Source organism: Ranitomeya imitator, chromosome 10 (assembly GCF_032444005.1).
Source record: "Ranitomeya imitator isolate aRanImi1 chromosome 10, aRanImi1.pri, whole genome shotgun sequence".
Lineage (NCBI taxonomy): Eukaryota > Metazoa > Chordata > Amphibia > Anura > Dendrobatidae > Ranitomeya > Ranitomeya imitator.
Window position 1 is genome coordinate 31189759 of NC_091291.1, and position 12836 is coordinate 31202594.

A 12836-nucleotide genomic window follows, 5' to 3' on the forward strand; every position below is an offset into this window, starting at 1 on the left:
ACACCATACATTGGAAATATTTTGTATTCAATTGAGCCAAAAGTTGATATTGTGAGTGGACCATGCACAGCAGCACAGAGTCTTTATGGGTTTGTATTTCGAACTTGCACGGACCGTGAATGTTCCGGTATGGTGCCTCCATGACTGTATGGACTTGCAGGTACACAGAGGTATCCATAAGGGCTCACTGAAAAGTATAAGTGCGGTATCACATATCAATGCCATGCAAACTCATAATATAGCAATGCATATAAAATATTAGCATAAGTCTGTGTTGTGCCATGAACACACTACCTGCCTCAGAAAGTCAGCACACTATTTTTAGTACTTGAATGGTCACTTTTTCGAGAAAACTTGATATTATTGATAGATAATATGGTAAATATACAATGTTCAAATCACTGTATATAAAAATTATGTTGTTTTAACCCCAAAAACATCACTACAAGATGTTTATTTTTTGTCTTTGTCTCTCTAAAAGAAGTGGTGATGGACTTTGTCTCTCTACAGGAAGTTAGGGTGGTTCTTTTTGTCTCTACAGGAAGTGGTGGTGGGTCTTTGTCTCTCCACAGGAAGTGGGGGTGGGTCTTTGTCTTTCTACAGGAAGTGGGGCTGGGTCTGTCTCTCTACAGGAAGAGGGGGTAGGTCTTTGTCTCTCTACCGGAAGTAGTGGTAGGTTTTTGTCTCTCTACAGGAAGTGGGGGTGGGTCTGTCTCTCTACAGGAAGAGGGGGTAGGTCTTTGTTTCTCTACCGGAAGTGGGGGGTGGGTTTTTGTCTCTCTACAGGAAGTAGTGGTAGGTTTTTGTCTCTCTACAGTAAGTGGGGGTGGGTCTGTCTCTCTACAGGAAGAGGGGGTAGGTCTTTGTTTCTCTACCGGAAGTTGGGGGTGGGTTTTGTCTCTCTACAGGAAGTGGTGATGGACTTTGTCTCTCTACAGGATGTGAAGGTGGGTCTTTGTCTCTCCACAGGAAGTGGGGGTGGGTCTTTGTCTTTCTACAGGAAGTGGGTCTGGGTCTGTCTCTCTACAGGAAGAGGGGGTAGGTCTTTGTCTCTCTACCGGAAGTAGTGGTAGGTTTTTGTCTCTCTACAGGAAGTGGGGGTGGGTCTGTCTCTCTACAGGAAGAGGGGGTAGGTCTTTGTTTCTCTACTGGAAGTGGGGGTGGGTTTTGTCTCTCTACAGGAAGTGGTGATGGACTTTGTCTCTCTACAGGATGTGAGGGTAGGTCTTTGTCTCTCTACCGGAAGTGGGGGGTGGGTTTTTGTCTCTCTACAGGAAGTAGTGGTAGGTTTTTGTCTCTCTACAGGAAGTGGGGGTGGGTCTGTCTCTCTACAGGAAGGGGTAGGTCTTTGTTTCTCTACCGGAAGTGGGGGTGGGTTTTTGTCTCTCTACAGGAAGTGGTGATGGACTTTGTCTCTCTACAGGATGTGAGGGTGGGTCTTTGTCTCTCTACAGGAAGTGGGGGTGGGTCTGTCTCTCTACAGGAAGAGGGGGTAGGTCTTTGTTTCTCTACCGGAAGTGGGGGGTGGGTTTTTGTCTCTCTACAGGAAGTAGTGGTAGGTTTTTGTCTCTCTACAGTAAGTGGGGGTGGGTCTGTCTCTCTACAGGAAGAGGGGGTAGGTCTTTGTTTCTCTACCGGAAGTTGGGGGTGGGTTTTGTCTCTCTACAGGAAGTGGTGATGGACTTTGTCTCTCTACAGGATGTGAAGGTGGGTCTTTGTCTCTCCACAGGAAGTGGGGGTGGGTCTTTGTCTTTCTACAGGAAGTGGGGCTGGGTCTGTCTCTCTACAGGAAGAGGGGGTAGGTCTTTGTCTCTCTACCGGAAGTAGTGGTAGGTTTTTGTCTCTCTACAGGAAGTGGGGGTGGGTCTGTCTCTCTACAGGAAGAGGGGGTAGGTCTTTGTTTCTCTACCGGAAGTGGGGGTGGGTTTTGTCTCTCTACAGGAAGTGGTGATGGACTTTGTCTCTCTACAGGATGTGAGGGTAGGTCTTTGTCTCTCTACCGGAAGTGGGGGGTGGGTTTTTGTCTCTCTACAGGAAGTAGTGGTAGGTTTTTGTCTCTCTACAGGAAGTGGGGGTGGGTCTGTCTCTCTACAGGAAGGGGTAGGTCTTTGTTTTTCTACCGGAAGTGGGGGTGGGTTTTTGTCTCTCTACAGGAAGTGGTGATGGACTTTGTCTCTCTACAGGATGTGAGGGTGGGTCTTTGTCTCTCTACAGGAAGTGGGGGTGGGTCTGTCTCTCTACAGGAAGAGGGGGTAGGTCTTTGTTTCTCTACTGGAAGTGGGGGGTGGGTTTTTGTCTCTCTACAGGAAGTAGTGGTAGGTTTTTGTCTCTCTACAGGAAGTGGGGGTGGGTCTGTCTCTCTACAGGAAGAGGGGGTAGGTCTTTGTTTCTCTACCGGAAGTTGGGGGTGGGTTTTGTCTCTCTACAGGAAGTGGTGATGGACTTTGTCTCTCTACAGGATGTGAAGGTGGGTCTTTGTCTCTCTACAGGAAGTGGGGGTGGGTCTTTGTCTCTCTACAGGAAGAGGGGGCGGATCTTTATCTGTCTGCAGGAAGTGGGAGATGGTCATTGACTCTCTACTACAGGAATTGAGGGCCAGTCTTTGTCTCTACACAGGAAGTGGGGTGGGTCTTTGCCCTTCTATGGGAAGTGAGGATGGGTCTTTCTATTGTCTTTCTACAGTAAGCGGGGACAGGCTTTGTTTCTCTACAGGAAGTGCTGGTGGGTCCTAGCTTTGCATCGTCTGCAAATTTGATTAGTTTAGCTTCAGTTCCCTTATCTAGATGATTTATAAAAATGTTGAAAAACACTGCGGCCTGGACAGAGCATTGTGGTACCCCACTTGAAACACTTTTACCATTGGATGTGCAACCATTTATTACCACTCTATGAGTACTATCAGTGAGCCATTTATGTATTCACCTAACCGTACACTTGTCAATCCCATACGTGTTCATTTTTTCAATAAGGATAGTATGAGATACTTTATCAAATGCTTTGTTGAAGTTGAGATATACCATATCCACCACACTTCCCTGATCCACCCAGTCAGTGATTCCATCACAGAAGGAAATTGGATTAGTCTGGCATGACATGTTTGCTACAAACCCATGCTGGCTCCGGTTAATTACTCTACTCTTATCCAAGTATTTACATACATATTGTTTAATAATTTGTTCAATCATCTTTCCTGGTATTTACGACCTGTAATTTCCTGCCTCCATCTTCTTTCCTTTTTTTGAAGATAAGGGCAACATTTGCCCTTCTACGATTGTGGTACTTCCCCTGTTCTCCAGTTCTCTTAGTAACTTATGAGGATTACATACGTATATGTGCAGATTCTCTCTACCCATTAATTTATAGGGACACTATGATCAGAAAATTACCTATTGCTTAAATAATATTTTTGTGTTACATGTGATAAAAAAAACGTCAATCTTAAGTAAAAAATAAAATAAGTCATCTTGCAATTTTCACACTGACCATTATGGCTATTTGATACTCTTTCTTTCAGAAAGAGTTTTCAGAAAGCTTCTTATCATCAGAGGCAGAATTATAATGACAGGTAACACATGATTCACCAATCACAATAGGCGATAACACAGCCAACCCTGCTCCCTTCCCTTCACAATTATCTCTGTAGAGAATCATTAGCTGCTTCAATTCAAAAGATAGGGTCAGAGACTATTCATTGCTTTCAATGCACATGTGTTGTTTCCTGAAACTACAGGAAGTTAGAGTCTAAAAAAAGCCCCAGTGGCCGGTGTGAGAACTGCAAGATTTCAATTTTTTTTAATACAGATTGGGATTTATATAAATGCAAAATAGCCAACATTATTTTTAAAATGCATTAAACACACACACAAACAAATCTCTATAGGTCAATTTCTGATGACACATTCTGTTTAAGCATGAAACCCACCTCAAACAACTCTTCTCTCTTTAGTAGCTCTGAGCTATGATCCCTCTCTAAAATGAAAATTTGCTCACGTACAATTTCCTAACTATCTCTGATAGGGGGTCTTTGCACCCTCCTCCCCATGCCATTTCCATTCCTGTACATTTTTTTCACTTCTTTGTGTGTTAATATTGTAAAACAACATGAAGACGACAAAAGACCACATCCCTTTTTTTTCCGTATGACGTGAAGAAGACCAACCAAGAACGGGACCATCAGAGCCTCATGGCTTGCCCTTACGCTGTCCAGTGCTAGCCTATAGAGAACATATTGGTTTCTAAAAGATGACCCCTCCACTTCTTAGGGACCACCGAACAGCCACATGGCCTACTCTTATTATCTCCTAATACTGAGGAAGTTGAGTCTACAGTTTAGCCTCCACCGGTCATAAGTAAAAAGTCCTTAGCGCTGCGTTCCTCCTAATACATTACATTAGGACGGCATGAATATTTGAGGACATTGCTTTTTTCTAATGTTTTTTTTTAAGGGAGGAGAGAACGGAGAAGGTTAGTAATGTCATTGTCTCCTAAAGGAAGCAATCTCTCTTCCGCCTCTTGACTGATTTCTTATTGTATAGCTGGCTAAGGAGGATTTAAAATGGAGTGCTAAACCATTTAAGTGCTTTGATGGTCTGTGTTTCCTTCAAAACATTTTTTTTCTTGCAGTGACTGCACCATTGAAATAGAATTTAAATGAACCTCCGGATAAGCATCTGAAGCCATATATCTAAACAACCATAGATCAGAGGAGAGGAGAGAAGCAATGGCCGCATCCCTGCTTGGAGCCCGCGCTCGCTCTGTGAAGTGTTCCCCGTTGCTCTGACTGATGATCTATTCCCCATACGGATCCGAGAGTAAATGATAATCTGCCGAATTCTCAGAACGGTAACTAATATGAAGGTGAAAACCACCAAAGTATTTCTGGACCAACAACGGGAATAATTGGCCCCGGGAGGCCATATTTATTTCTAAACTGAATTGATGGCGCTGATGAAGTTCTGCAAATAGATAATTCATTAATAAATAAAAGCCCTTGGAGTGGTTTCCTTTAGAGAGAATTGAGATGCTTAACGTGACATGGAGGGGCAACGATCACGTGTGCTTTATTACTCACAACAGGCTAGGTCAAAGAAGGAGCAACGGACGGAAGGGACCCAGAGGTTGGAGGAACCCGTGTCGAAGATGACAGTAAACTTCTGTGGAGGCGTTCCAATGGAGATCTCTCCATAGTACTGGGCCTGTGAGATAGAAGAAAAAACGGTCAGGACGCCGAGAGATCGTATTTATCAGGAGGGTAGGGTTGGCCGTAGCGCTGCACACCATGTGGTTCCCCGCACCACAGTGCTGCTAGCGCCTTCTTTGTTTAATCATTTACGTATTATTATTTATTGACTGTAATACATGACTTTCTAACTACTTCCTTATCTTCTGCTGATCCTATATTATACCCCAGAGCTGCATTCGTAATTCTGCTTGGAAACAATGAAAAAAAAGCCTAAATTAATGGTATAAGGAAATATAAGAAATTTCGTAAGGTATCTGATCAGCAAAATAAGCATCTTTCACCATGTATGCATTACTTTTTCCCTTCCCTGCTTCCTTCTGGACTCACCATGTACTTTTAAACAATAACTGAAAGCCGTCTTGCTCAAGACAAGTCGGACTGTCAACTCACTGAGGGATCAGAATACAGCTGCCGATTTAAGTCTATAGAGAAGGAGAAGGCTGAAGAGGAGAGTGAGAAAGAAAGGCAGATGGACATGGTGCTGCTGTTTTCTGGTAAGTGTTGATCTCACTTCAGTGCTGGATTCACAGATACACTGCTCAGTATTGTTGTATAACATCCTCTATACTGCAAATGATTCTGACCATGTGTTATAAGAAGCAGGAGATCAGAAATCCCTCATGTCTCTGTGTTTTCGTATATAGGAGCATCTGAGTAATTAGTTTCCACCTACCAGCTCAGAGACAACTGAAGATCGAGATAAAGCTCGCAGAGGACAAAATTGGTGATATAATAGCCGGAAAGACTGCTATTCCTCATGCACACACATGATGGCCTACTCTGAAAATTCACCTGAACTCCTGGAATACAGGGGCACTCCTAGATTTCCTGACATTGCCTACTGTTAAGACTGAATTTTGCCCAAAGCAAATAAGTCAGCTCTGTACTATAACTGAAGATCAGCAAAAAATACTTACTGAACATTTTATTTCTTGCTTTCCTTAAAGTGTAACTGCACTTTAATGAAGTGAGAGAGAACGATCAAGGTGATAAGACACCCACCGATCGTTAAAACGAAGGGGCAAAGGTGCTCAGTCAAGTGGTTCCCTGCTCTGAGACAGAAGATGGCCTCAATAGAAAGTCCATAGAGTCCTTCCTCGGAGAGAGCAAAGCTTAGGTGAGTGATTATTTTGCAATCAGTGGGAGTCATTGCACCCCACAAAACTAATTTTCAGTCATCCTACCGCCATTACTTGAAACAACTAAAAAAACATATAAAACCACGAGGCACAATAGATGACCCATGCTTATGGCTAACATCCCCGGCTATTCAAAACTGACGAACATTCATCAATCTTTTTTTATCCTTCTTACATCCAAGTAATTGGTGAGTTTTTCCGGGATTTGTGTCAAATAATTAATTGGCTTTAGGTTGACTCCTTTATTTTCCAAAAGTTGGCTCTCTAGATCCTCTGTGGTCACACGGTCGCTCAGCGTACGTCTGACGGATTGGACCTTCTTGAGGGGAATCCTGAAACGTAAAGAAATTTATTTTAACATCCCTTCAATGTCCCATCTTGTATCCTGACTTTAGTGATGTAGCACCCATCCAGATGCATAGTTCTTTTCCGCACATAACACATATGTTTAAAGGCATAGACAAATCCTGGTCCCAGGGGAACCCTGACAGCCCATTTGCTAGGTTTGGAGAGTAATAGTGATGAGCGAAGGTGCTGGGATAAGGCGTTATCCGAGCATGCTTTGGTGCTAACCGAGTGTCTTCGGCATGCTCGAAAAATATTGTTCAAGTCCCCGCACCTGCATGTCTCGCGGGTGTTAGACACACATGAAGGGATTACCTAACATTGCCAGCAATATCCAGTTTTAAGATTGCTTAAAAACACTTGGTTCAATATCTCACTCCATCCCATCTTTTTGCTTATAGAGTGTTTTTCTGTTTTTGTGTCTATTTAATGGGCTATCAGTCAGTATTTTAAAATGTATAAAGTATTTATGTTATAGTAGGGGTTTGCACACGTAAGCTAATATTTTTGAGACCTCTCGATTCTTACCAGAAAATTCTAAATTCCTAGAACCCTGGCCTTCATCCTTTATCCCATATGTAGAGATCTGGACTTATGCAGGGTCTCCAGGTTATATCCATGGAGCGGCTGCTGGCAGGTCGAGCAAGCAGTCAGAGAATACTTCACTAAGACTTGTGACAATATTTGCTGGCAATTTCCTCAGCAGCACCTCCATCACTCTTCCACAGTCTATATGTCATTATGTTCAGCAGTGCAGCCCAAACTCTGGTCACTATCCCCCTTAAAGGTCACCTCTTTATCAATATATTTCCTGGCAATTTGCACACACTTGCAGGACGACCTTTCTTAGTTATCACATAAAAGTTCCCCGGCACACAGGAGTCAAGTTTCCTAACCGTCTTCTACCATGGCACTCCTCATTACACTTGGGCATCGGCTTTCAAACTTTTCTGGTGTGGTTCTCTGTGGCGCATGCACTCTTCACTCATCCATTTGCTGTGGCAAACACCTGGCCCTTCAAATTCATGTTCTTTCTTACACAGGAAAACAAGTGTACTTCACCTGGGACAGACCTCACACACAACAGATCAGACTGGACCTTCTTGGCCCTATCTAAGCCATAGAGTGTTGTACCTTAAAGGCGAGTGCTTATGCCCCTGCTATCTTGTAGCGCTGCTGGACCTCTTTGACCCCTACTGGAAGAAAAGTCCCTTTTGTGCTCTTGAAGCACTACAAGGAGCTTAATGACCCACTCCAGGCTGACCACAGGCTGACTCATGCAGCCGTTTCACCTTCAACCCAGTGCTGGATGAGGGAGAAGCAAGGTGCAGAACATCGGGAAGAAGGAGGAGAACCCCAAACTCTAGGAAAGGGGAGAGTGGAGACCCCTAGGAAGATCTAACAAAACCCTGTCTTGCCTGATATCCCTAAATAGGTTTTGCACCTATCGCCGAGCAGGAACCTAATCCCTGCGTGACCCTAGCCATAAGCCCTGGATATAGAGAGGACGAGGTAAGCGCCAGTCAGCCCCCACTACAACTAAAGACAGAGAGGGAGGACAAATGAGGGGATACACTTAGCTTGACAACACCACTGAGATATCACACCAGCAATCCTCCAAGAGTACGCCAAGAAGACACTAGCCAACAAGTACTTCAAACCAGACAGAGGGAAATTGAGCTAACACCAGCACCTTGCTGAAGAGACTGAAGGTACTTAAACCTTCAGAAAGGGTGTGTTAATTAGCAGCAGAACATGGAGGTAATTGTTAGGTCCTAGAGGGAGAAAGATATCACTCCATAAAGGAGATGAAAAAATCAAGAAGGTGCTTGAAGAGCTAATCGCAATGACCTTCTAGAGCCGGATCCAGGATGACTGTCTGTCAAACCTGACAAACCCGTGACAAGTGCACATTAAGGATGCAGTGTACAGATCTTGGACATTTTGCAGGATAATCTCATATTATACAACATATATTTTTCACTTTTTTGGACCTGTGACATAAAGATGTCCAAAAGATTCCAAGCAGTTTTACTATCTTGTAATTTCATCACAGGCTTCCATTACACCAGCCAGAAAGGTTTTATATTCTTACAATCACTTGCCAATTATTTGCAAGAGAAGCAGATGTCCCAGTGTAAGGAGTACGTCTCTTAAAATGATTGCATTATAAATAATACAGAATGCATATCTAATGTATCGGATAAATGGAAAGTTATTGAGTGCGTCCTCACCAGACTTCCATTTGGTCTTGTTAAAAAGCGATGTGTCACACGTCTGTAGGACAATGGACAAATCAAAGACACTTGTTCTCAAGTAGCTGAGCTTGACGTCTCACCCTGGGCACCCTTGAAACTTCAAGCTCTTAAAGAAAAAGTATGTTCATGGTCATGCAAAGAGGGGTTTGATCCAGGTTAGCCCCATCTTTTTTTGCTATTGGCTGGCAGGAACGTTCTGATACTTCCTCATACTGAGCGATAAAAAGAGGGTTAGGAATGGCCCAATAGTCATAAAAAGGGTCTAAAATATCAGTCCTTCTGGAATCAGCACTATAGACCGGGGAACATGCCCAGGGGCCTCCAACACTTTGAGGACTTAGTGATACCATAATGGGGGTTCATTTTGATCTCGGCTATACCCATCTCTTCTATGTTTGCCACTGTGTTATGACTTTGCACACATTTTTTCACAAATGCAACCAAATATAATGCTCGCTAGCAATTATCATTAGTCTGTAATTCCAAAATAATCAGTTCAGGGATGTTTTTTTTTTTTGCGATGTGTTTCACACTTTTTTTTTTAGTGGGTATAGCCAACATTCCAGTCCGATATGGCATTTCTCAGCCCTGTTCTTAGGATGAGTGGGGAGGCCCAGCGGTGAGACCCCCAGCAGTCAGTGAATTATTACATATCCCGTGGGAATAAATCTGCAGAGATTGGATCTCAATGCATGGGCTTGCTACCGACTCTCCCAACCCAAGCGTGACAGGTTTATAGATCTCGATCCGATTTATACGGACATCTGACTCCAAATTTAAAAATAAAAAAATTAGATTTTTTTTAACTATTACATGTAACTGACTTTTTAAAAAATCACTGAGCTCTTGCAGTTTTCACTTTCACCACTAAATCTCATAATTGCCTGGCACATTCTATAGAGATCACTTTCCAACAATCATCTCATTACCGTCACAGGCAGGACTACAAGGATGGGTACAGTAACACCTATGTATAGATCATAAAGAATACACCACACCACTCACAAATAAATCATATACTTCTATTTGGGAGTGTTGTGGGCATGCTCAGTGACCTGTATAGAGGTCTTTGTGCAGGGAAGGAGAGGAGGAGGAGACCTGTGATGGCCACCTCCTCTCCCTCCCTGAACAAAGACCTCCTGTGTCTCCAGGTACTGCCTCTCCTTAGTACAAGGTGTGAGATCTATTCAGAAGTCTCTCACCCAGCCAAACCAGTTCTCACACTATGCATTGAGGAGTGACTGTAGCCCAAAACACAGGAGGTCTTTGTGCAGGGAAGGAGAGAAGGTGACATGTAATGGTTAATTCTTCTCCCTCCCTGTACAAAGACCTCCTGTGTTTCGGGTACTGCTCCTCCTCAGTGCAAAGTGTGAGATCTATTCAGAAGTCTCTCATCCAGCCAAACCAGTTCTCACAGTATGCACTGAGGAGTGGCTGTAGCCCAAAACACAGGAGGTCTTTGTGCAGGGAAGGAGAGGAGGTGACCTGTGATGGTCACCTCCTTTCCCTCCCTGCTCAAAGACCTCCTGTGTCTCGGGGTACTGCCTCTCATCAGTGTAAAGTGTGAGATCTATTCAGAAGTCTCTCACACAGCCAAACTAGATGTCACACTTTTCACTGAGGAGGGACTGTAGCCCTAAACACAGGAGGTGTTGTGCAGGGAAGGAGAAGCGGTGACCTATAATGGTCACCTGCTCTCCCTCACTGTACAAAGACCTCCTGTGTCTCGGGGTACTGCTTCTCATCAGTGCAAAGTGTGAGATCTGGTCAGAAGTCTCTCACACAGCCAAACCAGGTCTCACACTTTGCACTGATGAGGGGCAGAACCAGATCTCACACTTTGCACTCATGAGGGGCAGAACCAGGTCTCACACTTTGCACTGATGAGGGGCAGAACCAGGTCTCACACTGTCACGGGGCTACCGCGACAGAGAGGTTCCAGAGAACCGCAGCGCTCTGGGCCTCGTTCACACACAGTGAACAGAAGCTCTTCACCTATATTCTGACCTGGCTGCTTTGTGCCAGCAGTGCAGGAGTTAACCTTATTGCTTAGTTGCTGAGAGCTGGGTCTCTCTCAGCTGAAGTGGATTTTGTAATCTGATCCTCTATATAGACCCAGTCCTGACTTCAGCTATTGTCAGTGATCAGTTCTACTGCCTGGCTTGGAGGTTGAAGGAGCGTAGTGTTGGTGTTGGAGGTTTATTTACAGAGATTGGTGTCTGCTGTTTTGGTTGCATGTTTAACCTGTTTTCCTTCCTAGTTTATTCCTTTTCTTCCCTTCTCTGTGTTTCCTCTGTGGTTGTGTGAGCATTTGGTGAGTTTGAGATTTTTAGTTACCTTGTCTGTATACCCTGTTATTTGTTGTATTATTACACTGGTGCAGTCCATCTCCTTTGGTGGGAGAGGGGGCCACTGATAGGGCCTACACAGGAGACAGGGATACGCTGGCGGCTCGGGCTTCTTAACCATCATAGGTACCCCTGAGATAAGGGAAAGCCAGGGCCCCATTAAAGTGGTAGGGACAGGTGCGGGTCCCAGTACGCCGTCCTGCCCCTTTAATGCCGCTTACGGCGTGACACACACTTTGTACTGATGAGGAGCGCTACCCCGAAACACAGTATCTGCAAATTGAGATTTTGGATTTTATGCTAAGTCATGTGACAAGGCTCGTTAGACAGTCGATATTGACTTTTAGGATAGCCACTTCTGATAGGTGGAACTAGAGTTCTAGTCCTCTTCTTTTCTGAAGAGACAATTTGGTCTTAGGGTGTTACCCCATTTTCTCTGTAACTGACCATGTATAACCGCCCAGTTTGTTTTTTTACTGAATACATCTGGGAGTACAGATCTGATAAAGATACATGTGACTTTATCTCATTCCGATAAAGACCGTAATGAGGTTATGGGGCAGGATGTCTGTGCAAAGTTCCCCCAACTTATCACACTTGATCAAAAGATGTGAAAAAGTTGTGAAACATTAGCTTCTTATTTTGCAAGGACTGACCTTACATTGTTTTACACAGCTCAGGAAAGCAATGGGTTCTGTAAAGTTTTACATTTGTAAGTACTTTTGTAGTTTTATACAGGACACAGGAAGTTGAAGGTCAAATAATTATACGGAAACAATTGTGATACGTGCAAGAACGAAACCAAGTTCTGCGAAACTCGTATTGGCCTGTGAACTGCAGGGGAAACGGAGGCGTTCACAATACCCAAAGTTATTACTATTACTCATTATTACTAAACATTGGCACAACTCAATCAAAACTATACATACAGGCTTAAAACAAACTACTACAATATCAAATTAACCATAATATCAGGAATCTTGTATTAAGTTACTCTTGAATGGAGGAAATAATTATTTTCGCCTTTCTGTTTTTTACTCCTTTTCTTCCAAGAAACATCGATATTTTTTTTTTTCTATTTTTCAGTTGCCATTTTCATTATTTGCGGGACGAGTTGTAATTTTGAACAGAATCAATCACTTTCTCATAAAATGTATTGGAAAACAGTAAAAAATAAAAAGTAAAAAAATTTCCTGGCAACTTGATTTTTGCAATTCAGTATGATAGATTTTTTTTTTTTTTTACATTTTTTGGTATATTTTACTGTTTTAAAAAACTTGGAAGTGTGGAAAAAATGTTATGTGTCCCCTTTTTCTGAGAACTATAAATAAATACATTGAAAATAAAATAAAAACAATATAAATATATTATTTTATTTTCAATTATTTTCAATTTATTTATTTAACGTTCTCAGAAAAAGGGGACACATAACATTTTTTCCATACTTCTAAGTTTTTTTTAAACAGTAGAATAAATAAAAAAAGTACCGTATATATATATATTT

The 12836-nt window shown here is 43.0% G+C and overlaps 1 protein-coding gene across 2 annotated transcripts in view; it reads right to left on the bottom strand.

Moving 5' to 3' along the window:
* Positions 1 to 12836, bottom strand: part of LOC138650946 (cathepsin D-like) — a 150432-nt gene that overhangs the window by 20874 nt on the left and 116722 nt on the right. For both annotated transcript variants that reach the window (XM_069740834.1, XM_069740833.1), the window contains exons 2-3: positions 6557 to 6713; positions 5072 to 5195 (exon numbers count right to left, since the gene is read on the bottom strand). In XM_069740834.1, the coding sequence (XP_069596935.1) occupies positions 5072 to 5195; positions 6557 to 6713 (281 nt within the window). The remainder of the gene's footprint in view (positions 1 to 5071; positions 5196 to 6556; positions 6714 to 12836) is intronic.